Source organism: Archocentrus centrarchus, chromosome 22, assembly GCF_007364275.1.
Source record: "Archocentrus centrarchus isolate MPI-CPG fArcCen1 chromosome 22, fArcCen1, whole genome shotgun sequence".
Classification (NCBI taxonomy): Eukaryota; Metazoa; Chordata; class Actinopteri; order Cichliformes; family Cichlidae; genus Archocentrus; species Archocentrus centrarchus.
In genome coordinates this window covers 5,161,537-5,189,313 of record NC_044367.1, presented here as the reverse complement: position 1 = coordinate 5,189,313, position 27,777 = coordinate 5,161,537, and the positions used below count along the sequence as shown (strand labels likewise).

At 42.6% G+C, this 27,777-nt stretch overlaps 2 protein-coding genes across 2 annotated transcripts in view; both read right to left on the bottom strand.

Moving 5' to 3' along the window:
* Positions 1-6,442, bottom strand: part of akap6 (A kinase (PRKA) anchor protein 6) — a 223,357-nt gene extending 216,915 nt beyond the window's left edge. Inside the window, exon 1 of the mRNA XM_030719108.1 lies at positions 6,199-6,442. The gene's annotated coding sequence lies outside the window, so the exon portion shown is untranslated. The remainder of the gene's footprint in view (positions 1-6,198) is intronic.
* An 8,223-nt stretch (positions 6,443-14,665) lies between these two features.
* Positions 14,666-26,794, bottom strand: LOC115801395 (tropomyosin isoforms c/e-like). Its single transcript, XM_030759186.1, has 2 exons — positions 26,655-26,794; positions 14,666-16,040 (listed from the first exon to the last, which is right to left on the bottom strand). The coding sequence occupies exon 2, from the start codon at positions 16,030-16,032 to the stop codon at positions 15,061-15,063; it is 972 nt and encodes a 323-aa protein (XP_030615046.1). The 5' UTR covers positions 16,033-16,040; positions 26,655-26,794; the 3' UTR covers positions 14,666-15,060.
* Between the last annotated feature and the right edge of the window lie 983 nt (positions 26,795-27,777).

The following is a 27,777-nucleotide window of genomic DNA, read 5'->3' as shown; positions in this document are numbered from 1 at the left end:
GAACAAATTTTGCTTATGTTGTATAAACCTGAAAAAATGATTCTGTATGAGGCACATTTTTTTTTTTTATTTCTTTTTGTGCTTCTACAAAAACAATTCTTTATTGGAAATTCCAGTGCAGGTTAAAATGTCAGAAAACCACCGTTATTGAACAGTTTGTCACTGTATCCACAAATGCAATTAATGGCCAATAAATAAAAATGATAACAATAAGGAATGGACAGAAGAAACCTTCAACCATACTATGATTGTTGAGACTACACTATGCAACCTGTTGGCAACACATGTTAGGAACGCCACAAACAACAACCAACTGATCCGAGCAGAGTCAGGCAGAGAGTAAATAAACACGCGCGCGTGACAGATATTAGAGAAATTTGTTTATGTGTCCCGTGTCTGAAAGAAAAAATAATATATCGGCTGATATATCTGAGTTTTAAACACCAAAGTGAGAGTAGCAGTCGTCCTTTGACATTAACATCGGCACAGAAACTGTGCACCAGGAGCTTCATGGTATGGGTTTAAAAGGTTGAGCAGCTCCTACAGGTGGGAGGTGTTGGTGGCCCAGTGCTTTTTCCATATACGTATCAGTCAAACATAGCTAACTAGATGGCTAGATAGTTAGACAGGAGAGAGACAGCTTCAATATTGAGGACAATCTTCAGAGCAGCTTTCTGCTTCTCGTCCTCCCCCCCAAAAAAAAAAAATTCTCAAAAACAACAATAATTGGATTCATCTTATACTCAGAGCTAATAACACTTTAAATGAACATATCTGAAGTGCGGCACATGCAACATAAATGAGCACAGAGCCAACGTCCCCCATTCAAGTGTCCCCACATTCTGCTATTGTGCAAATAGGAGCAAAATAAACCTGAACCCTGAACCCTGACCCTCATCATGTGGTACCCATTCCACCCTCAGGCACACAGACACTGCGGGTGATTTGTTCTACATGATCATGTGGCATGGTGGGTGACACACACACACACAGTTCCCGGCACTATTGTGTTATAAAGACGGGCAGGGGGACCTTCTGGTCTCACTCTCTCTTTGAGCTTTTATAAAGCTTTATTACCATGTCACATTTTGAACGTCTTTCTTAGAGCCACTTTTAAGGAAGCACTACGTATGTCGGCCTTAAGGACAAAGCAAAAAACCATGTAGAAATGAACCATGTATATCATGACTAAACTATTATGGTATGCACTGAAAAAAAAAAAGATTCCTGCTGTATCATGCTGATGCTACAGCAGCTCATTAGCCTCTGTCGTCACTATTCTTTCCCTGCTGTGGCTGCAGGGCGTCAGCTCTGCAGGGAGAAATTGTGAGGAAAGTGAGCTTAAGAACCACACCAGCACGCAGTTCACCATGTCAGCAATTAAAAAATGGCTCCTGGTTTCGGACATGTCTTAGCAGCAGTACGCTACAGCACACCTACGAACACAATACGTCTGTAAAGCTCCATCATAATTAGGTAGCAAAAATCATGAAGTCTTGTGACCACTGCCCCAAAATGCAGCAAATAAGAGAGCCGTGCAAGAAAGGAAATAGTGGGATCACATCATAAACAGCATATCACACAAACAGACTGCAACAGATCTATGATCCTCACAACAACCTGATAATGACATCACTATTACAGGATTAGAACGACAAACAAACTGCAGCATCTCCAAGGTGCTAGAAGCAACTCACATGCCAAGTAACTTTAAAAAATGTGTGATATCTAAAATATTTCCATTTTAAAAAAAACACACAAAACATTCCTGATAGACAAAGTGGGTGCAAAATTATGAATCAGTGGCTCAGGAAGTTGGTTAAAAATAAAATGTATTTATGAAATTATGAATGCACCATTTTTTTAAACCTCGTAAATAGCTACTAACAGATATTCATGCACAAATGTTACATTTACCTGCAGATTATTTGTTTAGAGGTTTATGCTTTCTATCCCTAAAGTTTTTCCAGATGTGTTTGTTAAGTACTCCGAAAATGAACTTTACCAAAATCAATTCAGGTCGAGACAACGGCTGCTGGCTAATTAGAGACGACCCCGGGAGAGTCTGGTCCTCTGTGCTCAAAGACACAGACACTCATTAGCCACCTCTAATACACTATGACTGTGTTAGCACAGGGTGACTGCAGGCAGGAGGCCAGGTGCTGAAGGTTACAGATTAAGGAGACCAAGGTTAACGGCTAGTGGCAGGAAAATGGCTATCTTAGCAAAAAAAAAAAAAAAAATTCATTTATGGTATGGCAGAGCTCTGCATAATAATAAAAAAACATATCTAAGACAACGACAGAGCCAATCACATCGTGCAGGCTTTGAGCTGCATTTCCAGGTGTCTGGAGCAGTGAAACCTCTCCCAGCTTTGCAGTTTGATGTCTAGAGTCTGAAAGCTGCACCTAACAAAGTGATGTGTGGACTGAGTCTCCTGCATTAATGCCAATCATCCTGTCCTAACCAGCACAGAGAGACACAGAGCAGCAGACTTCCTAGCGTGTCCACGGACGAACCTTCATGCTGTTTAATTGGCTGAAATGATGCCCGGTCAAGTTTCTAAATCAGCATGGGGGGGAGGTGCTTTCAGCAGAGCAGACAGATGCCGTCTAAAGCAGCAGCAGCAGCAGCAGCAGCAGCAGCCAGCCTCCAAGAGAAAGAAGCAGAGCAGATGGTGAAGATAGCTACTTTTTCAATATTGGTGCAATGCTGGAGATCTGCTACAAATATTAAAGCAACACTTTTTAAAAAGAATGAGCTTTCTTACACAAACTTAAACAAACAGGATGAGTTATGAGTGTGTTTATGCTTTGTTGTTGTGCTTTGCTGTATTTTACTGGTTTCATTGTGTGTATTTAATACTTCTTACAGTAACAGATCACAGAAACAGCTCAATCTTCGGACCAAACCAAGTCTGTATTTTTAATAAATTCTCTTGATAAGTTTTACTGATGCAAATGCCCAGTTTTAGAGGAAACTATTCTTTTTTCAGATCTTCTTGTATTGTATGTCTAAAATGTCTGTATGTGTGATACATACAGTCATGGCTAAAGCAAACCTGGTCAACAATGTATTTATAATATGCCTATTGCTGCATGAGAAAAATTTTAAAAAGTCTCCTGCTATGATCAAAGTCTCATGGAAGCTGAAACGAAGACGGAGGACAAACTGTCTTTACATCTGCCAGAGAAACTCATTTATTCTCATTTAAATTATGTGCAGAAAGTTCCACAGTTAATCTTTTACAAAATCTGCCCTTTACTAAAAAGACATTATCAGGTCACAAGCATTATCAGAGACCAGTTGAACATGGTAATGAGACTTTTACCTTCTATCCAGCTCTAAGCCACTAGGTGACCAACATGAACATCTCACAGTTACTATTTCTGAATGTCGTCACCCCATGAGATTAATCCACGTTTAGAGCAAAGCAGCGTAGGAGCATATTCTTTGTTTAAGCGTGGATTTAATCCCATAAACCATCTGTAACAAGAGACCCACACCCACTTCACCCTCCATCATGTTTCTTCTGACATCTATGCCTCTGTGCATCTCTGTTTCTCTCTCTCAGTCCAGTTTAACAGCTCAAGAGATAGTTACATCATATCCCATGGAGTGGAAAACATGGGCAGTGAGCTGGATTGTACCGACCACTCATACTGTAGAATAACAGCTTCTTGCTCTTTATAGCCAACAAAAAACAATGCTAATGGGTACACATATAATATTTTGGTCTACAACTCCCTCCACCCATGTATGCAAACACCTGCTGAAATAATGACAAAGGAAAAAAAAATCATATCAAAAGTTTAAAATCTATCTGCATCCTGTTCATTAGAGAATCCACACTTTGAGCTAAACACGTGGAGTACAGGTTTGAAATCTAACTCTAACCCCAGGACAGGAAATCAGCTCATGCTCAGATGGTGAATACATACTGCAAATTAAACACTATATATTTGGTCAATGTGAAGATATGTAACTATTACACAGTAAAAACTGATAGCAGAAGATGTTACATATGATTTGGTAATGAAAATAAACCCTATGCACTACATGGAGAAAGGAAAAAGGAAATGCATTCAGCATTTTCTGTAATTTCAGTACAACCAGGACCTTTGCTGCTGTCAGTAAGGTGTGTAGAGACATGAATGCAGAAAGTTTGAACTGCAGTGCAATGAAAAAGTATTTGGACCACTCGTCTTTGCAGAAATGTTTGAATTTAGCCACAATGGGGAGTTTTTCAGCACAAACAGAAAACTGATTGAAGTCCAGGCTTTGACACTATATTTGGTTAATGTCAAGATATGTAACTTCTACCAAGTTAAACTGGTAGGAGTTACACACTTTTCCGATCGTTGTCCTGCTGCATATCCCAAGAGTGTTTGAGCTTCAGGGCATGAGCTGGTGGCCGGACATCCTCCTTCAGGATTTTCCGGTAGAGAGCAGAATTCATGGTTCCCTCAATTACAGCAAGTCTTCCAGGTTCTGAAGCAGCAAAGCAGCCCCATACCATCAAACTACCACCACCATGTGTGACTGTTGGTATGATGTTCTTTTTATGAAATGCTGTGTTAGTTTTACGCTGATGTAACGGGACTGAAACCTGCCAAAAACCTTTGTTTCTTCAGTCCACAGAATATCTTCCCCAAAGTTTTGGGGATCATCAGGATGTTTTTGTAAAATATGACTCAAGCCTTTGTGTTGTTTTTGTTCAGCCGTGGTTTTCTCCTTGGAACTTTCCCATGGATGCCATTTTTACCCACTCTCTTTCTTATTGTTGAATCATGAACTCTGACCTTCACTGGGGTAAGTGAGGCCAGCAGTTCTTTAGATGCTGTTCTGGCTTCTTTTGTGACCTCCCGGGTGAGTCGTCGATGCGCTCGATGAACTTGCTCCAGACTGATAGATTTGTTTCTCATGTGTTCTTGAGTTTCTTTAGATCGTGACATGATGTGTTGTATTTTGAGATCTTTTAGTCTGCTTCACTTTGTCAGATATTTCAGCAATGTCAGGATTCAACAGGTCTGGCAGTAATCAGGCCTGGGTGTGGCTGGTGAAACGGAAATCTTTCCAAAAAAATGTGGTTAATCACAATTAATTCATGATTTAACAAGATGGGGCAATTACATTTTCACATAGGGTCAAGCAGGTTTGGATCGCTTTGTTCCCTTAATATATGAGATATTTCAAAACTGCTCTTTGCATTTACTCTGGATATCTTTGACTGATATTTAAATTTGTTGATCTAAAACATTTAACAGTGATAAACACATACAAAATAACTAAAAGAAAAATCAGGAAGGCAGCAAATAATTTTTCACTGCGCTGTAATTCTGTCACTTTTTCTAAGTGCAGCACCACTGGAGAATGTTTAAAAGTATTTAAAGAATAATTAGATCTCATAGATCTCTATGACAGCAGACTTTTCACCTTGCATGTAAGTGCAGACCTTTAAAACAACTGCGGATACTAAATACTTACTTATGCTTATTTCACCTAAAAAAATTTTACCTGCACTTTGCCCCCGAAAATGGGAACCATGTCACATTTCTGAGGCAGGAATTAATGCTTTGCAAAATACAACAACCAAACGTGAAAAATGGACTTTCACTTCCAAAGACAGTGCAGGCAGAAAGACCATCAGCCCAGTGCTTCAATTTCTCTGTCAGACTGGAATAAGTGGAAGTGAATGGGAAGTTTGTTTAAGTTTTATCATACACCGAGAACCTAAAAACATTCTAATTGTTCAAAAACATGACAGCAGATATCAAGTGATAAAACTACCAAGGCAGCAAGATTTTGATTTGAGGTGAAAGAGACTAGCCAGTATGAAGCAGGGCAGCAGACGGAGAACAGAAAGGAGAGGTGTTGCCCTCTTTCTGTATGCAGCAGGCAAAGCGAGCTTCTGCAGAACAGGCCTCCATAACAAAAGCTGAGAGCGAGAGAGAGAGAAAGAGAGATTGGGAGTCACCTCCCTCTGCTCCTCTCTCTCTGTAGCCCTTTCCTTTTCTCTCTCTTTCTTTCATTTGCATCAGTTTGGGAGCAAAAGCGTCAGACAACTTATTAAATCAGCATTCCAGGAAGGATTACAGTGACACACACACACACACACACACACACAAACCCTTTCATATAGTCAGAACAGAAGAAAGCATACTCAGAGCAACAGAGAGCAGGTTCAGCGGTACATACCACATCTCTCTTCATCCTTTAGTCCATCTCATTCCTTTCTTCTCTTCTTTTCTGTCAGAGGATGCACAGTGAGAAGGAGGGAGGTGCCTTTGATGTTGTGGCAATCCCACTGCAGAAAGAGAGAGAGAGGGAGAGAGAGGGAGAGATGATGCTAACAGAGAGGAGGCTAAAGCTAAACTAGCCACCAGCTCAGTATGGGACGGTGGGGTGAAAGGACGGATGGGAGGGATGATGATGATGATGCGGCACCTTTCAGTTTGGAAACAGAGAGGGAGTGAAAGAGAGAGGGAAAGAGAGAGAGAGAGAGGGGTCGCCCTGTTACCTTGGAAACTGAGATGATGTGATGGAGAGGGTGGAGCTGAGTTCTGATTGGCTGACAGGGTGTGGTGCTCCCCTTCCTGAGGGAGAAGAGGAAGGAGGGGGGAGGATGACAGAGCAAAGGCTGGGATGTGAGAAGCAGCTGCTCTCTTTTTTTTTTCCTGTGCCAGAGGACAGATAGGGAACACAGGAAGCATTCAGCACCCCCTATTGGACACTCCTGGAAGTGCAGAGGAAGAAGAGGGAAGTCTGCAATGTAGTCACCTACCTTTTATTTATTCATTAGTTTTTGTCCCAATTCCTTGTAGCAAATTCAATATTCAGGGATTCAAGGATACTTTATTGTGATCCGCATCACGTTTTACATGCAGTGGAACGAAATTCTGTCCTCAGGTCCCACCATGAGTGTGTGCAAACACTGATAGAGGGAGAGCAGGTTCACCCTGAGCACATTCGACAGATGCGAAAGAGTCTGGAGAAGTCGTGGAGAACGTTATGCTGCCTGTGACATGGTTCAGTATGACCAGTTTGGTGGTGGGAGAGCAGCCCCACCAGAGTTCAGCAGTCTTATAGATTCAGGGACGAAGCTGATCTGATCTTTCTGAAGTCCACAACTTTGTTTTTGTCACATTGATGCAGAGACTGTTCTCTCTGCACCAACCCTCCAGGTGTTCCACCTCCTGCCTGTAGCCGGACTCATCGCTGGTAGCAATGCATCCGACCACTGCTGTGTCATCTGCAAACTTTACAATATGACAGCCTGAGTGTTTTGCTGAGCAGTCATATGTGAGCAGGGTGAACAGAAGAGGGCTCAGCACACAGCCCTCGGGGGGGGGGGGGGGGGGGGGGGGGGGGCAGTGCTGAGGAGCTGAGGATGGGATGATGGGCGAGGAGGAGACATTGTGGATCCTCACAGATTGCGGCCTGTTTGTCAGGAAAACCAGGACCCAGTTGCAGAGGGAGGAGCTCAGTCCAAGTGTGAACAGTTTGTCCACCAGTTTCTGTGAAACGATGGTGTTGAAGGCTGATGTGAAGTTCTCAAAGAGCATATGGACATAGGAGTCCTTACACTCCAGGTGAGTGAGGGCAGTGTGAACCACAGAGGATATGGTGTCCTCTGCGGGTCCACAGTGACATCGGTGTTGTCCTTGATGTGAGCCATAACCTCAAAACTCTTCATGACTATTGGGGTGAGAGATACTGGCCAATAGTCATTCAGGCCTGTCACTGTGGAGCTCTTGGGGACCAGGATGTGGGTGGCAGTCTTCAGGCAGGTGGGAACAGCTGTATGTATGAGGGAGGAGTTGAAAATGTCAGTCAACACCCCAGAGAGTTGGTCTGCACAGTCCCTTAGCACCTGCCCTGGGATGTTGTCAGGGCTAGCAGCTTTGTGAGGATTAATCTTTCAAAACACTGAAAACACATCAGATCTCAATGTGGAAATAAATCATGCTAGATATGGACTGTGTAATGTGTTAGGAATGAAAGGATGCTGCATCGTTTGATGGAAATATAAATTATCAGCCTACAGAGGCTGAATTCAAAGACACTCTGAAAATCAAAGTGAAAAAATGATGCAGCAGGCTAGTCCATTTTCCCAAAATTTAATTGCAACAACTTTAGATAGTACTAAGAAGTTTGTATGGCTCCCATGTGATTGTATGCATGCCTGACAACATCAGGGCTCCTAATGAGATGAAAGATTGTGTCACATTGGATCTCCTCCCACATCTGGATCAGGACATCACTGAGCTCCTGGACAGTCTGAGGTGCAACCTGGTGGCATCAAATGGATCAAAACACGATGTCTCAAAGGTTTTCTGTTGGATTAGCCTGCAGAGGTCTGTGTGCCCCTCCAAGGACAAGCCTCCTCAAACCATCGCTGACCCACCACCAAGCTGGTCATACTGAACCATGTCACAGGCAGCATAACGTTCTCCACAACTTCTCCAGACTCTTTCACATCTGTCAAATGTGCTCAGGGTGAACCTGCTCTCATCTGTGAAAAGCACAGGACACCAGTGGTGGACCTGCCAATTCTGGTATTCTATAACAAACAGCGGTGCCGGGCAGTGAACACAGGGCCTGGACTGTCCAGCTCTCCTAGAGTAACTGTCTCTCTCCTGGAATCTCCTCCACCTATTTCCCATTTTGGCTGAAGACTTTGCACAGTACTGTATATCAGTAACTATTGTTTTTTCTATAATTTTAGATACTGATGATAATGAGCAGTTAAAGACATAGTAGGCATTATTTATTTTACATGAGCTTTGGTAGTGTGATTAGATGACGTGCGATTTAAAATGATTAAACAGCCCACCACAGATTTTGACTGCCCTCTTTCAAAGCAACACCACAGCACCACCTGCTGCCCAGCCAAGTTAACTTCAGCACGGAAACTGTGGCCATCACGTTGCATCTGTTCAGACCAGATTATATTTCTTTCATGCACTTCTATTTATTTATTTATTTATTTTAATGCTAAAAAACGAAAAAAAATGGATACTTGCACAGAATTATAGTAAAAAATAAATAAATAATTCACATTTAGAAAATGGAGCAAAAATTGCCACTATATTACATTTCAGGATGATCAGCATTTCTTTGAGCTGAAACTTTCAGTGCTGAGTTTGCAGGCTGAAATGTAAATTCAGTTAAAATATATATTCTTATAAACTTACTTTGCTGTTTACTGGAAGGCTGTGCAAACCACATTATGGATGTTCCTACAAAACAGGGAATGTTCTGGTCCACTTGTGCCAAATACAGTGGTATAAAAAAGTTTGGGCACCCCTGATAATTTTCATGATTTTCCTTTATAAATCACTGGTTGTTTGGATCAGCAGTTTCAGTTAAATATGTCATATAGCAGACGAACACAGTGATATTTGAGAAGTGAAATGAAGTTTATAGGATTTACAGAAAGTGTGCAATAATTATTTAAACAAAATTAGGGAGGTGCAGAAGTTTGTGCACACCAACAGAAAAATGACATCAATATTTAGTCGATCCTCCTTTTGCAGAAATAAAAGCCTCTAAACGCTTCCTATAGCTTCCAATGAGAGTCTGGATTCTGGTTAAAGGTATTTTGGACCATTCTTCTTTCCAAAACATCTCCAGTTCAGTCAGGTTTGATGGTTTCATGAACAACCTGCTTTAAATCCCACCACAGATTTTCAATAATATTCAGGTCTGGGGGCTGAGATGGCCGTTCCTGAACGCAGTGGCGGTCCTAGCCTGTTTGGCGCCCTGGGCGAGCATCCCCGCCGGCGCCCCCCCCACACACACACACACAATAGCGATCGCCGCACTACTACACTTGGGGGGGGTAATGAGCGCCTGCTGTGTGGTGTATGTAGCTTTCTGCCATGGTCTGACAGACAGGCTTTAACAGAAGGTCCCCCCACCATCACAGGCACACTCAGAATTTCTTTTAAATTTTTATTTGAAAAAACATGGAAGAAACTGAAATATTACACAGCTTCTGCTTACCTTTATCTTTGCTTGTTTCTCCTCTTCTTCTTTTCTCTTTTTCCTAAACTGTGCACCTGATGGCTTTGACCTTTTCCTTTCCATCTGCCACAATTCGCCACCACCACTGCCCATCCCCAGGGTTGTCAGATCTGACTGACAGTTGCCAGCCCAACACAACAAAACCTCCACTGAAACTCATGTTAATAGCACCAGGTGTGATATATATTTAAATATACAAGCTTTGGGTAACTTGTTAAAATTTTGGCTGCTTTTCATTATATTTGGTAGGTTTTTAGGAAGTTTTTATTGTAAAATTATATATCTATATAATTTTATAATTATATAGAAATATCTATATAATATTCCACCCCAATGTGTTCACAAGCTGCCCAATCTGGCAACACTGCGCCATCCACCAACATTTGTCCAAACTGTCTAGATTCGTATTTGTGTTATTTTTTTTATCAGGATTCGGGTTCACACAAATACTGTGATTTAATGACCATATTTACAGTATTATAAATGAAATTGGCTTTGTGTTCTATCAGTTGTGTGCATCTAATTTTATTAGACGCACAGATTCATTCTGTGGAACATGGGAGGAAAAAAAAAAAAAAAAGAGTCAGTTTTGCATATCTCGCAAAAGTTTTGCGAGATCCTGAGTTACTTTTGCGAGATCTCGCAAAACTTTTCAATATTAGGACATACACTTCGCGTTAATCTTGATATGGCAGTGTCCGTGAGGATGAAAGGTTTGGCGAGAGACTGCCAGCAAAAGTCGCCTTTATTTATAATTCAGCGGTTACTGTTGGCTGTAACCAGGCCCAAACTGTACAGGCATGAATGAATGAACCCGGCTGACAGTCTCACTCTCACGCCATCACTGCTTCACTCGACTCGCACCCCAGGCTGAGAGGAGAAGGGGGCGGGGCAGCGCTGTGTGTGTGACGATCGAGTGAAGCAGTGACAGCGAGACAGAGAGAGAATCCCCCGCCTGCCCTTTTTCTTCTGTTACAACCTGTCTGACCATGGCAGAAAGCTACATGCAATACACAGCAAGCAGAGGGCGCCCATTATCCCACAAGTGGAGCAGTGCGGTAGGCGTTGCTGCGGCGATCGCAATGCGTTGGGGGGAGGGGGGCGGTCATGCCGCCCTAGATGAAATGCCGCCCTGGGCGGCTGCCCATGTCGCCCATATCAGAAACCGCCACTGCCTGAACGTTGTACTTGTTCCTCTGCATGAAAGCTTTAGTAGATTTTGAGCAGTGTTTAGGGTCGTTGTCTTGTTGAAGTATCCAGCCCCGGCGCAACTTCAATTTTGTCTCTGATTCTTGAGCATTGTTCTCAAGAATCTGCTGATGTTGACTGGAATCCATGCGACCCTCAACTTTAACAAGCTTCCCAGTACCTGCACTGACCACACAGCCCCACAGCATGATGGAACCACCACCACATTTTACTGTGGGTACCAAGTGTTTGTCTTGGAATGCTGTGTTCTTTTTCCGCCATGCATACCGCCCCTTGTTATGTCCAAATAAGTGACTCTGTTTGTGGTGTGTGTGCAGAAAAGGCTTCTTCTGCATTACTCTCCCATACAGCCGCTCCTTGTGCAAAGTGTGCTGAATGGTTGAACGATGCACAGTGACACCATCTGCAGCAAGATGATGTTGTAGGTCTTTGGAGCTGCTCTGTGGGTTGACTATGACTGTTCTCACCGTCCTTCGCCTCTGCCTATCTGAGATTTTTCTTGGCCTGTCACTTCGGGCCTTAACTAGAACTGTGCCTGTAGTCTTCCATTTCCTCACTATGTTCCTCACAGTGGAAACTGACAGCTGAAATCTCTGAGAGAGCTTTTTGGATCCTTCTCCTAAACCATGATGTTGAACAATCTTTGTTTTCAGCTCATTTGAGAGTTGTTTTAAGGCTCCCATGTTGCCACTCTTCAGAGAAAATGCAAAGAGGAGAAACACTTGCAATTGGCCACCTGAACCCTTTCTCATAATTGGATTCACCTGTGTATGTAGGTCAAGGGTCAATGAGCTTACAAAACAAATTTTGAGTTCCAATAATTAGTGCAAAAGGTATTCAAATCAATAAAACGACAAGGGTGCCCGAACTTTTGCACCTGCCTAATTTTGTTTAAATAATTATTGCACACTTTCTGTAAATCCTATAAACTTAATTTCACTTCTCAAATAGCACTGAGTTCCTCTGCTATATGATATATTTAACTGAAATTGCTGATCCGAAACACCAAGGATTTATAAAGGAAAATCATGAAAATTATCAGAGGTGCCCAAACTTTTTCATACCACTGTAAGACAATTTCATGTTACCTGTTGCATGCAAAATGTTTAAACTTACTTCATGAGATGCTGGCCTTTTTTCTTTTTTTCCTCCAATAGAAAAGTCCAAACTCCCGAAAACCTTTATCTTCGCTGTGCTTACAGAAATGTACCAAAAATTAGCAAATAGTCTGCGTGTGTTCTCTGAGCCTGGAAGCTACATTTATAGTCTGTGAAGCTAGGAAGACATAAGGGCATAACGCCCTGTGGCCACCAGAGGGCACCCTATAGAGAGAAAGGATGGGGTGTGGGCGGGTTCAGTCCAAAAAAATATCGAATATCAAAATAATTAAATAAAATGAAGAAAGACTATAGCTACAGTTATAAGCGTCCAAATAAGCACAACAGTTAATATTGTATCAAATGAGCTGCCTTTGTTTGAGATGTTGTGCTAATCGTTATTAATTAAGCATAACCAAAGTCATTTCTTTATTACTGATCATTATCAATCGGTGTTAATAGCAGCAGAAAGTTAAGAACTAAATACTGATGTAATGAGTGGACAGAATGAGCAATATAATATTATGTTTTACTGACAAAAAGAAATTATTCCATTTCATGTGAACTGCAAATCTGACTATGAAGAAGACAGAAATATGATCATTCATGAGTGATGATGACGACACTCCTCACTCACTGCAGACAGTCCGGTTCTGTTCTTGCAGTAAAACACAAGCTGCTCATACAGGAGCTTTGCTGATCGTTCTTGAGGTACACATGAAGTAATTCATGCTTTTCATGAATAAATTCACATATTCATGTTAATTCCTTTTTTTTTTTAATTTAACCTTTATTTATACAGGTAATCCCGTTGAGACTCAGTGTCTCATTTGCAAGAGAGACCTGATTCCAAAACATAATAAATTTACAATAATAAAATAATACAATAAATAGTAATTAAAATTCATGCTAATTCTTGCTGTGACGTTTTTTCGTTTGTTTTTCCCTGGAATGAAGATGCCGATGCTTTGAGGTTTTTACCACCAGATGGGGCGATTTACCTTCTCTTAATGGAAGCAAGGATTACAACTGCAAACGTTTTGAATGGCCTAATAAATAGTACTGGTTTCACTAATTCTAGAAAGTTTTTAAAGAAACTAAATAATTAAATGTACATTTATTTAAGTACTGCTTTTATTTCATGGTACTTTTTACTTTGTCTCCATTAGATTTCAAGAGAATAGAGTACCTTTACACTCCACTCCACATCAGGATTTCTCACTAAAAGCTTATTAACTCATTCAACAACATCATTAAAATTCTGCTTGATAATCTAACTATAAATAAGTAAAGGGTAACCCTGCTGCCTAATGAGAGCGTTATTTCCAGGGAACATTTTCAGACTAATGCTTAAAACCTTTTTATTTGCCAAGTGACGATTTTTGGTCATTTCTACACACTTTATATATGATGCCCACCTCACACCTCACACCTCAGTGATGTTAGGAAGCATGTGGTCTTAAAGAAATCATAATGCGTATGTTGCAATGTTCTAATGAATCTGTTATGATGTTGTAAAATACATGTTTCTTTCACCATATGTGTTTTTCTTGTACACTTCTTAGAATTTATTTATTTTTTATCACTTACAGTCAAGGAACCAAATATGGTAACTTCATTGAACCTGTCACAACAGTAATTAAAGTCTTATGTCCTCCAATAACACTCTGAGGTTGAAATTTTGAATTTCAGTGAGTGTCCTATAAAGGGTTAGGAGGTTGGAGAATATTTCATTAGCAATGGTGGAGGTTCTAACATGAATATGCTGCTTCCAGATTCAGTCCTGCACTTTTCCCGATCTGTGATTCTGATCCACTCCGGATCCGTCCCGATGTGCGAATTGACTCCGAGCCGGACCTGGTTTGCGAATCCGTTCCAGAGTCTGTGATACATCGAGGCGGATCCGGTCCAGAGTCACTTTACTATCTGGGGTGGTATATGATGGACGTGTTTGAAACGAGAGCAAAAGAATTAAATGAGGTTTGCAGTGTTAAAAAATGCAATTTCAAAGCAGTTTTTGTGGGGACACTTGATAGGATCAGTAAATACTGTGATAAACAACTGTGAATAAAATGAGTTGTACACCATCAATGGAGCCACGAGGACCTAAAAACATGAGTTAGTGCTTCCTCTCGTCCTGTTGTACATACTGACAGAAACCTCTTTAGTTTAGTTTGCTTTTATTTACAACATGAAGAGAAAAAAAAGACAAAACAGTTTTTAAAAAGGAAACTTAACAACTAGAAAAATATGAAATTTAACTAAAAAAACAAAGGAAACCTAATAACTAAAAACTGGAACCTTAACTAAAATAAGGAAACTTATCAACTAAAACATTGGAACTTTAACAACCAAAAACAAGAAACTTAACTAAAAAAAATGAAACTTAATAACTAAATTAAATTGGAACTTTAACAACCAAAAAAAGGAAACTTAACAACTGAAAAATATGAAACTTTATAAGTACATAAAATTTGAACTTTAACAATCAAAAAAGGGAAACTTAAAAACTGAAAAATATGAAACTTAATAACTAAATAAAACTGGAACTTTAACAACTGAACAATATGAAAGTTGAAGGAAAACAGGGAGATGTAGACATAGAGGGAAAGAGAGGGAAAGAAAGGGAGGAGGAATGGAAGATTAGGAGTGGGAAAGAGAAAGGGGTGGTAGGAGGAGAGGGAGGGAAAGATGAGGAGAAGGAGGAAGGTGAATTCACATCTTCTTAGTTTTTTTTCTTCTTCTGTTCCTTCTTTAGCTCTTTAAGTCTGTTAATTATTTTCTGCTCTCCCTCTTTGACTTTTGCTTTCAGCTTCATTTTTGCCACTTTTTTTTTCTGTTTTAAAGTCTTTTTGGCATCCTTGTGCTGCTGTTTCAGCTGTTTCAAAGCTGCTTTAAATCCTTTTTCTGTGTCTTCAGTCTCCTCCAGGGATGTCTCTATAAAAATGTCTAGTTTCTCGTCCATTAGTTCCTGTTGTGTTGCCAATAAATCTTGTTTCAGGTCTTCTATTTCTGTTCTTGCTAGTTGAATTTGTTGTCTCTTTTCTTCCAGTGCTTCTTGGAATCCCAACAAGTCCTTATTTAGATTTTCCAGTTCTTTTTTGGCTGTTAGTTTTCCCTCTTTTTCCTCTTTTAGCATATGCTGCATTTCCAACAGTTTATTTTTTATAGTTTGTGTTTCCTCCTCTGCCTGCTCTCGTCTTCTTCGCTCCTCTTCTAAAGTGCTCCTCACCTCTGAAAGTTCCTTACTAACAAGTTCTACTTTGTTTTTTGCATTTTCATAGTCAATTTTTGAAACATAACTCTCCTTTTCTGCATCTTCCAATACTTTCACTAATTCTAATACGTCTTTCTTTATTTCCCCAAATGTGCTGCTTGCCTCCTGTCTTCCTCTCATTTCTTCTTCCAGGGCTTCTTGTACCTCCAGCAGTTTTCTTTTTATATCCTCTGCATTTTTCTCTGCACGCTGTTTTTCCTTCCTCTCTGCTTCTAATTCTTTCTTTACTTCTTTTAGTTTCATTTGTGCCTCCATTTTTACTTTTGTTTCATCTTCCAGGAGTTGCTGCAGTCGATTAGCATCCTCCTTGAGCTTGCTATTTTTGGTCTGCAAGGATTTAAAGGCCTCACGCAGGGCAATAAGCTCAGTGGTGTAAGGCGGGCCGGTCACCAGTCCTGCTCCAGAATTTTGCCTGTTCATTGTGGCTTCTTCACCAAGAAATGAAGCAACAGATAAAGACAGAATTATTAGCCTCCCATGAAAATGTTTTTTTTAAAATGCTGTTACAGTTTCTTCTCAATCGATTTGGAGCAGTTCTCACAGCAGAGATAATCATGGTGATCAGGAAGGCGTGTCCTCGCCCACATTAACATTTCTCATTGTTTTTATACACACTACTGTTGTTCATACACATGCTTCACTACTGAGCATATTTGTTACTGTGTTGATGCACTTCTCACTCTAATCCTAAAACTCATTTAAACAGTTTGCACTTTTCTCACTCACAACTCTCCATCTCTCATTTTCCTGAATACTGCCCAGCATTGTGTTAGTGTTTCAATTAAATGACCTCAAACTTTTTTCACACCAACCAACCAACAAGTGTACCTAATAAAGTGTCTGCTGAATGTGTGTAGCATAGCTTTATGGACTATACAGTAGTTGATGTTCACATATCTGTTCTGCTTGTTTTCTGAAGCAAATATTTCACAAATATTTTTCTTTTCTCTATTTCAGGAATTTAATAATGTTCCAAATAAATCCTTCACATTTAATTTTTGTGTCTGAACTCGTTTTACTCTCAGCTAGGCCACATTTTTGCAATACTCTTTTGTAAAATTTTGATCCAAGTCCAAAACAATCTGGTGCCTTTTGCACATGTAGCGCCTCTCTAGTGCGTACAGCTATAATGAGAGGTGGCTAACCTGAGTTCTTTTAAGTATTTACAGAACCTGGGGTTTCTCTAACAAATTTAAATAAATGTCCCTTTAAACCCGCATTGACTAATACACTTATAATACCAGAACAGTCAATAAACACACCCATTAATTGAAAAATATATAGAACATTTACTTAGTAAACTAGAAGGAATTATTTACATATTCTGTTCAGTTTCTTTTGAACCAATAAATGCATTCAACATTAAATAAAACGTCAAACTTAAATATCTCCTATGGGCCCCAATAATTAACCTACAGCCGGCAATAAAACAAAATAAAATGATACTCAGGTCCAATCGTTGCAGGCCTGAACGCTGCTCGGAAACGCTGTAGCCTTAAACAAATGGCCGTTTCACCTCAAGGGCAAAATAAAAAGCGGTACCTTTTGCTGATGGAGTTAACCACTCACACAGTCAAGGACGGCCGGAGAATAAGATGAGAAGAGGCGATTCGCCTGGAAGACGAGGGGAAACACGCAGCAGACGATGCAGGCACAGTCCTCACACACAGCGCTGACCAGCTCCGTCGGCTCTCTGTCCTCGTCGTCCACTCACAGCTTCACGCAGGCTCTGCTAATTGAGTTCGCGGGTTGCTAGCTTCTTAGCATGGCACAGGCGAAAGCACTAGCCACTGGATTAGCAGCTCACTCGGCTAACGTCAGTCTTCAGTTGAGTTTTCCACTCTAACTCACCAACCTCACCACCATTCAGGTTTTGGAAGAGTCCTTGTCGAGCACTTTCACTGAACGATGATAAAAGCTGGCTTAACAGTCCACAGTCTACTCCTGCATCTCCTTCGCTCGTCTCTCTCTCCCCCTTTTTTTTCGCTCCTTTTCCCACGTATCTCTCACGTTCCCCCATTTCCTGTCCATTGACTTGAGATGTGATTACTTCCTTTACAAAAGGTTACAGAAATAAAATATACAACTTTTGTCTTTTCCTTTCTTAAACAATTTTAAACGTCCAACCTCATTTGCTGTTTAATGAATTTTAACAAATCCCATTTACGAACTATGAACTTATTTATTTCACCATATATTACAGGAACAGATTTTAACAGGGTTACACCCTCCCCCTTTTGAAATGTCTGTGTGTCCTCACCAGACACCAAACTAAGGAGTCATAAGAGCACAACACCTAGTACCTCTAGGGTGTTCCTATTTTAATAACAATTCCCCTGTGGACTATGGTCAAGGGCTTGTCACTGGATCTACCAGGCTCATCATAGGTGAGTCTAATGGTAGGCTTAATAGTTCTTTTTGGTCTGGGTTCAGCTCTGGTTCTCAGTCTCTCTTCCCAGACCTCAACTACAGATTCTTCTCCAGACTCCAATCCATTCTCACTGACATGTTCTGGAGCTTTTCCTCTTTCACATCCTTTACTCCTTTCATCCTTAGGTTCGGGTTCAGAGTTGTGATCATCATTGTCTATATCTGAGTCTTGCCCATCAATAGGTTTAATTCTCATGTTGTTATCATACTCTGAGTCAGCGTCATGATCTGGTTCAGATTCATGATCATTTTCTGGTACAGCTTCATCATCTATGTCTACTGACCTGGCAGTATTCAACACTCTACGGGCAAGGTCTTTTGGCATAGCCCGGTGAGAGACAAAATACTCCACATCAGAAGACGAGTCGGAGAACTCCTGTAACTCCTGAGTCTCTGGACTTTGGTCTCTTTGGTTTTTCTTTTGAGTGAATGCTCTGGTCCTGGGCCTGGCAGGTGGATCCTCAATCTGTTTGGTGAGTGGCATTCTCACAAACTGTCCAATAGGTAGAAGGTGGTCCTTATGGATAGTCTTTGTCCCTGGCTTTCCATCCTCCCGTTTGATCTTGAACACAGGTAGGTTCGGTAGCTTTCCAGTGACAACGTAAGGTTCAGTATTCCACTTACTTTCCAGCTTATGCTTTCCTCTTAGACCCAAATTTCGGAGCAGAACTCTATCACCAATCTCGAGGGACTGAAAGGTAACTCGCTGGTCATACAACCGTTTGTTTCTCTGGTGCCTTTTGTCTGAAGCCTCCGAGGCTAACTTGTAGGCTTGTTTCAGATCTTCTTTCAGCTTAGTGACATATCGAGTGTGGCATGCATCCTCTATGCCAGTGGTCCCCAACCTTTTTTGAGCCGCGGACCGGTTTAGTGTTAGAAAATATTTCCACGGACCGGCTTTTAAGGTGTGGCGAATAAATACGTCAAAATAAATGATATGACCATAACCAAGTGTGATATTTTCTACGTATAATAATAAAAAACGGGAATCCACTTTGTATTCGTATGCAACTCTATCAGCAGCGTTCTCGTAACATCCCGCCTCAACATGAATAACAGGCTCTCTGCCCACAGCGCTCCCTGGTCAGCTGTTAGAGCCATGGTAAAACATGCCTTCAAAATAAGATACACCGCAAAAACAAATACAGTAGAAATCACCTCAGTCGGATTCAAATGGCCCAGTTTGGGTTCTATTATCGAATTTCGCTGCAATGGCTTCTGCTTCATCTATGAATTTGCTTCTGCAAATTTTATAATCTGAAATTTTACTCGTAAGTGCAAGTTTGTAGCTTACACTTGCCACGATTGTCCCCGGTGAAATGAACTGATATAAACACTAAAACAATTTCCAGGCGTTGTTAGTGTGTGTGTAGTTGTGCACGAACGAGCCGATGCATGGAAGTGGGCGGACAGGAGCTGAGGAGGGTTTTAGCGCTAAACTCATCCAGTTTATGCGATCACATTTAACTGGAAATTTATTACAATGGGACCAGATTTTTCATCCGAGGTAGGTGAATATCCGACGGATTTATGTGATGATTTTATTGGAATTAATGTTAGGAAAATCAGGACCTGCAGATGCCATCCAACTAGAGCGAAAACCCGATTTGTGCGACTTCGACTTAGGTGATTTTTACTGTATAAAGCGCATGAAAAATACAACTCACCATAACACTGAATCAGTGTAAGCCCCCTGAGCTTGTTTCTCTGATACTCATTTTTGCTGACTTCTGGTTTGACTGGGTTCGGCCGATTTCACATGGAGCGTGGCTGCAGAGCCGCGGTGTCAAGCGCTGGAGAGTCAGTTTGATGGCTGGGTCTACCTCACTGCTATCCCCGGTGTTGATAAATAAAAATGGTAAATGGACTAGTTCTTACATAGCGCTTTTCTACTCTTGTTGAGCACTCAAAAATTTAAAGAAGCGTTATGTAGGTCAACCAACCGATTTCGTTAGACAGGCCTGAAGCTTCTGGGTTTAATTTTAGCGGTGACGTATCATGTGAGCAGAAACGTCTTGACACGTCAAGAGGAAGTCATGGAGGGAAGTAACGGAGCGAATCCGCCCATTTTTCAAAATAAAATATAGTTTAGGTGCAGATAATAAGTAAAACGGAAATAATTTAAGTTATTTATTCTTTATGTGCGGCCCGGTACCAAATGTCCCACGGCCCGGTACCGGTCCACGGCCCGGGGGTTGGGGACCTCTGCTCTATGCCATCTGGGGATGTTCTAAAACATAGATCAACAGGAAGACTTGCCTCCCTACCAAACATTAGATGGTTGGGTGAGTACCCTGTAGCGTCACACTTTGTGCTATTGTACGCATGGACCAAGTAGGGAACATGCTGGCTCCAGCTATGTTTCTTCTCACGACACAGCGTGCTAAGCATGGAGATCAACGTTCTGTTAAACCTTTCTGGCTGCGGATCTCCTTGCGGGTGATAGGGAGTAGTCCGTGACTTGCGTATCCCCATCAGATGCAGTAGTTCCTGGATCAATCTGCTCTCAAAATCCCTCCCTTGATCGGAATGGATCCTTGATGGCAGCCCATAATGAACAAAATATTTCTCCATCAGGGTCTTAGCCACTACTTGGGCTTTCTGGCTTTTAGTTGGGAAAGCCTGAGCATACCTTGTAAAATGATCAGTGACTACCAAGACATTAGCTATGCCCTTGGAGTCAGGCTCCATGGAAAGGAAGTCCATGCACACTAGATCCATCGGCCCATGGCTGACAATCTGGTGCAATGGAGCAGCTTTCTGTGGAGGGGTCTTATGAGCAACACACTCTCCACAGTTCCTGATATACTCTTCCACGTCCATTGACATCTTTGGCCAAAAGAATCGGCTACGGAGAAGGTCAATAGTTCTCTCCTGCCCAAGGTGTCCCAGATCATCATGCATAGCTCGCATGACTCTCGGTCGAAACTCCCTTGGAAGGACAAGCTGACTGACCATTTCTCCAGATGGTTTCTTACTGTAACGGTACAACAATCCATCTTTCATGGAAAGCTTCCCTATTTCTCTTTTCAATCTCAATAATTCTAGATTCTTTGACACTTCATCAGGCCACTGTCCATGCTTGACAGCTTGGATTGCTGGTCCAATGGCTTCATCTCCTTCTTGAGCTTTCTTGAGACTCTGCTTTGACATGAGCTCAAGCGATTTCAAGTTCATATGCATTGGATATGCATACAGGTCAGGAACACACTGTGCAGATGCCCCTAGCTGCGCGACATATACAGGTGTCGAATGAGCAGCTGCTGGTACACAGACTTGCTGACAAATAGTCTTGACACCAGACTGCGGTATAGTCACCCAACCGTTGTCATCCACATCTGGGGTGTTCCGTGACAACAGGTCGGCGTCGACGTTGTGTCGACCTGGACGATACTGGATGTCAAACTCATACGTCGACAGGGCAGCTAGCCAGCGATGCCCTACTGCGTTAAGCCTGGCTGTTGACAACACGTACGTAAGCGGGTTGTTATCGGTACGTACTGTGAATCTCACCCCATACAAGTAGTCGTGGAACTTGTCGACTACTGCCCACTTGAGAGACAAGAATTACAGTTGGTGTATGGGATAATTTCTCTCAGCTGTGCTCAGCTTTCTGCTTGCAAAAGCAACTGGCCGCAGGCCTTCAGGGTACTCTTGGTAAAGTACTGCACCAAGACCCTTCAAGCTTGCGTCAACATGCAGAGTGTATGGCTTTTGTGGGTTGGCAAATGCCAAGACAGGTGCATGGGTCAGGCAATGGATAATCTGGTGGAACGCATATGTGCATGCTTTGTCCCATCTGTCTCCAAAGGGCTCTGACTCTTTCAAGTAGACTTTGTTGACATCAGGGGCTTGCTTCTTTCCCTTTTGGGTAGGAGCATAACCCTTGGTGAGCTCGGTCAACGGTCGAACGATTGCAGAATAGTTCTGGATGAATCTTCTGTAATAGCCGCAAAACCCTAAGAACGATTGCAGTGTCTTTAGGTTTGTTGGCATAGGCCAGGTGGTAACAGCCTCTATCTTGTCTGGATCTGGAGCAACACCGTCAGCAGACACTATGTGCCCCAGGTACTTGACTCTGGGCAGACAGATCTGACACTTGTCGACTGAAAGTTTGAGTCCTACCTCCCCAAGACGATCTATGACCTTGAGCAGTCTCTCTTCGTGCTCTTCAAGAGTCTTTCCGAAAACAATCAGATCGTCAAGGTACACTAGCACTTGCAAGAGGTTCATGTCTCCAACGGCCTTCTCCATTAACCTCTGAAAGGTTGCTGGAGCTCCTGTGATGCCTTGTGGCATCCTCTCAAACTGGAAAAAGCCTAACGGACAAATGAATGCCGTCTTCTCTTTGTCTTCTTCAGACATGGCAATCTGGTAGCAGCCTGAACGCAGATCAAGCACAGAGAACCACTGACTCCCTGTCAAGGCATTCAGTGCGTCCTCAATGCATGGGGTGGTTTACTGATCTGGTACTGTTCGGCTATTCAATAGTCGGTAGTCTATGCACATCCTGACAGTGCCATTTTTCTTCCGAACAACAACTATCGGGGATGCATAGGGACTTCTTGACTCTTTTATGATCCCTGCTTGTAGCAGCTCTTGTAAGCGTCGTCTCACATCTTCAATGTCGGCTGGCGCCAATCAACGTGATCGTTGACGGAAAGGCCTGGAATCCGACAGCCGAATTCTGTGCTCCACCCCTTTTGCTAACCCCACATCCCACTCATTCATTGAGAAGACATGAGACTTCTGGGCTAGTTTCTGACGCAGCCGGTTCTTCCATTTTTCGGAGATGGGAGAGTCTCCAAAGTTTATTTTGCTCACATCAAAGTTGGAGGGAGCTGTCTCTTTCGGTGGAATGGTAGAAACAGAATCAGTGTGAAACACACTGCCAATCACTGTTCCCACAGGTATAGAAATCTCTCTTGTAGACTCATTTCTGACTAGGACTTTGAACCTATTAGCATCTAATGCCCCACTGGGCATTACCATGGGAAGGATGAACACGTCAGCAGGTAGAGTGACTGCTGGTGAGGAATCCATCATGAGGATTTCCTGCTGAACAGGCTTCTTCAGTTCCACTTTGCACACAACTGGTGCATCACCGTGTGGTGGTAAAGTCAAAGGGCCTGGACCCATCCATCGGACACGACCAGCCTCGTCATCATCCTGGACGGGAACAGTAACGCCTTTGAGTACAGGTTGGCCTTCACTGACACAAACACGAAGGCCCAGTGCCCGTGTGACATCAACACCATTGTCCTTGCATTGGTTCACCAAGCGTCTGACATGGCTAGCATTAGTACCTACAATAACAGAGGTATTGTCATCAGCTCTTGGACTAGGGCATATGAGGGCAAGGACAGTTACTGTCTGAACAGTTCCTAGCACCTCAGCTGGATACTCAAGGTCGACTACCACATATCCCTTGTATGGGTAGCTAACACCTGATTCACTTAGGCCCCACAAGGATAGACCAGATACTGGCTGAATGGGGATATCAGACAAGTATTTCTGGTACCAGTGTTCAAAAATGATTGTCACCTGGGAGCTACTATCCAATAAAGCAGTACAGGGCTGCCCATTAACTTTCAGTGGGACCAGGCTAGGCGGCCCCACCAGCCCATCTGGAATGCTCACATTTTCTGGCATGTCTGCAGTACTATTCTCAACTGAACAGTTCATTGTGCTAGCAGGGGCATCACCAGATGATTTGTTGGTCTTAGACAACTTCAGGGCTTGAATTAATCTCTTGATAACTTTAGCCTGATTTTCCGGATTTCGACATTTCCCTGCGAAATGTCCATTTTCTCCACACCGATAACAAAAATGTTCCTCTGAGACTTTGAATGATCTCTGTGGAGAGCTAGCGGCTAGCTTTGATGTCTTTACGGATGAAACAGCTGGTTGTGGTTCAGACACATTCTTTGTGAACTTCTGCTGCAAGCGCTTTAACTGTTTTTTCAATGCAGTTATCTCACTGTCAGGACTACCCCCACTGGCTACAGCATTATGGGGAGTCTGATCAGTGCTAGCTAGTGTGTCTTGAACTGGCTTAGACACAGCAGCAGCCACTAAGGACCTGAGCTCCTTCATTTCAGACTTCAAATTCTGAATTTCAGTCTGCTTGTCAACAACTTCCTGCTTTACATATGCACTTTGCACAACAGGATGAAGCTTCTTTCTTGAGGCCTCATATTCTTCCTCTGTACGAATCTCCTTTAACAATTGGAGAAAAGAGGGTGGCTTATCTTTTCTCTCCCTAAGCCGAAGATTAATCGGCATCAGGTCAGAAGCGGTAGCACCACGCAACAACTGATCTAGCCTTACTCTGTCAGCACAACCCGGAGGAAGACCACCTCTCTGCACGACCCGGTTTAACGACTGTTCTAGACGTCTAAGGAAGTCAGAGAGCCTCTCAGTTGGTTGTTGCTGCAACAACCGAAAAGCAAAATACAACTCCTCGCCTGTTTCTGCTATTCCAAAAGCATGTTCAAGGGCCTCTAAGCAGGTTTCAGGGCTAACGTCAGGATTGCCAGCGCGTGCTGCCTGGACAATCTCAAGCGCCGGGCCCCTAAGACTCTCCATCAGTCGCCGTCTTTTCTCTTTGAGAGAGCAATCACACTCTTCCACCATGAGTCGTGCTTGGCTCAACCAGTGGTCAAACTGCTCCTCTCCAGCCGGGGTGGGCAACAACCCCGAAAAGGTTCATAAGCGGCGATAGCTTCCATGCTCACTCGAAGACTTGCTCTTGTCAAGTATCTCGCTCACAGCTCGCAAAATAGCTTCTGTTGACTTAGCAACAGTATCTCCCTCTGGGAATAATGTGCACTGTTCATCTACAGGCTTATCTTTAGCCTGCTGTGGTTCAGATGACCCCTGACCTTGTGCACTAGCTCGAAGACCTTCATCGACCGTGACCACAGACCACGGCCCTCCCCCATCAATGGGGAACACCTCAAAGGGAACCATGTCTCTCTTTACGGCCTCCTTGCATTCACACAAGACAAGAAATCTGTTTTGCCGTAAACTTAATGTTCGGCCTCTGACACGAACACGTCCCAGACTCTTCACTGTTTGCATAGTCTCCTCAATAACTGCTGCAGTTTCAACTTCTTGCATGAGCACCAGGACTGCATGAGCCTCATCTACTGACTCCCCTTGGCACCAACCCTTTAACTCTAATACCAACTCCTCTCGAGTTCCCATGTTAAAGAGAAAAACTTTTCACCATTTACGGTTTCAACAGAATACTTTTCACAAGATAAATGCACAAAAAACAAGAAACCCACACAATAATCCAAATCCCAGCGGTGCCTCCAATTTATGTAGCGCCTCTCTAGTGCGTACAGCTATAATGAGAGGTGGCTAACCTGAGTTCTTTTAAGTATTTACAGAACCTGGGGTTTCTCTAACAAATTTAAATAAATGTCCCTTTAAACCTGCATTGACTAATACACTTATAATACCAGAACAGTCAATAAACACACCCATTAATTGAAAAATATATAGAACATTTACTTAGTAAACTAGAAGGAATTATTTACATATTCTGTTCAGTTTCTTTTGAACCAATAAATGCATTCAACATTAAATAAAACATCAAACTTAAATATCTCCTATGGGCCCCAATAATTAACCTACAGCCGGCAATAAAACAAAATAAAATGATACTCAGGTCCAATCGTTGCAGGCCTGAACGCTGCTCGGGAACGCTGTAGCCTTAAACAAATGGCCGTTTCACCTCAAGGGCAAAATAAAAAGCGGTACCTTTTGCTGATGGAGTTAACCACTCACACAGTCAAGGACGCAGGAGAAGAAGATGAGAAGAGGCGATTCGCCTGGAAGACGAGGGGAAACACGCAGCAGACGATGCAGGCACAGTCCTCACACACAGCGCTGACCAGCTCCGTCGGCTCTCTGTCCTCGTCGTCCGCTCACAGCTTCACGCAGGCTCTGCTAATTGAGTTCGCGGGTTGCTAGCTTCTTAGCATGGCACAGGCGAAAGCACTAGCCACTGGATTAGCAGCTCACTCGGCTAACGTCAGTCTTCAGTTGAGTTTTCCACTCAAACTCACCAACCTCACCACCATTCAGGTTTTGGAAAAGAGTCCTTGTCGAGCACTTTCACTGAACGATGATAAAAGCTGGCTTAACAGTCCACAGTCTACTCCTGCATCTCCCTCGCTCGTCTCTCTCTCTCCCCCTTTTTTTTCGCTCCTTTTCCCACGTATCTCTCACGTTCCCCCATTTCCTGTCCATTGACCTGAGATGTGATTACTTCCTTTACAAAAGGTTACAGAAATAAAATATACAACTTTTGTCTTTTCCTTTCTTAAACAATTTTAAACGTCAAACCTCATTTGCTGTTTAATGAATTTTAACAAATCCCATTTACGAACTATGAACTTATTTATTTCACCATATATTACAGGAACAGATTTTAACAGGGTTACACACAGGTGAGTATAAGTTATGAAAAATGCTTTAACTGTTTGGAGAACTGCATTAAGAGGGGTGAAAATCACGTTTCTGCTGTGAGAATTGGGCCAAATCAACTGAGAAAAGTTTTAGTCAGAGGAAGAAATTTGTAAAAGAGGAAATGAGGCTACCTTGCAGATGTTGTCTGGTGAGCTGTCTCTTGTCTGGTGAGCTGTCTGTTGTGTGCTGAGCTGTCTCTTGTCTGATGTGTTTTCCTAGTTTGAAAAGTGCTGAAACTAAGCGATGCAGTTACATCAGAGTTCACTTTTGAAATTTGTAACATGCCCCGCCTACATAGAACAGCATTGTCAGGTGCTCCTGTTGCCTAGCAACAACAGCAGTTACTGACCAATGGACATAGTCAAAATGGTAACATTATTGAGGTTTGTTTCATCCATCCATTTCCTTCTGCATCCCAGCTGTCAGAAGGCGAGAGGCAGCTCACACCCTGGTCGAGTCACCAGCCTGTCACAGGGCTAACACACAGAGACAGACAACTCTTCACACTCACACCTGTGGGCAATTTAGAATCACCATTTAACCTAACTCCACTAACTACATGTCCTCGGACCATGGGAGAAAACCAGAATGCTCACAGGAAACCCACAAACACATGGGACAACATGCAAACTCCACACAGAAAAGTGCCGGCCGAGGTGGACTCGAGCCCAGGACCTTGTTGCTGTGAGGCAACAGTGCTAACCACCGCAAGGCCTGTTTGGTTCATGATTTTTTTTCCAAAGAAAACATGTCCGTGTATCTTTGAGCCGCACACAAAGAAGTAAAATAATGCTGGTGAGACTCAGGACCCATTCTAGCCTGCTCTTTGGGACCAAACGTACTTCCTGAGTCACCCCGGGTCCCCACATGTTCGTTAATCGGGAAAAATTCACTAGTCAGACGCTGGATCACAATCAAGGAGATGTTTAACCACTGACACGTCGCTCTGGATCACACTAACTCAGAGCTGTTTGTCCATGTGGTATCATTGAGAGTGTCTCTACACCAGTCATCTGGCAGGTCTCCTACTCTGAGATTACCCCTCCGGGTCAAAGAGGTGTAATTTCACAGAGTTGGTGAGAAGCCAGGTGGTGTGGTGTGATTTCCTATGACAAGATTTAATTTGGTGAACTGACTCCAGTTCTTGGCTGACATGTGTAGGGCTAGTATACAGGAAAAGCCTTCTGGGTCGTCTCAGGGATGTAAAGGGCCTGGGACGGTTCTAAGTTTAGGTCTAGCTGCTGCACAGGCGAG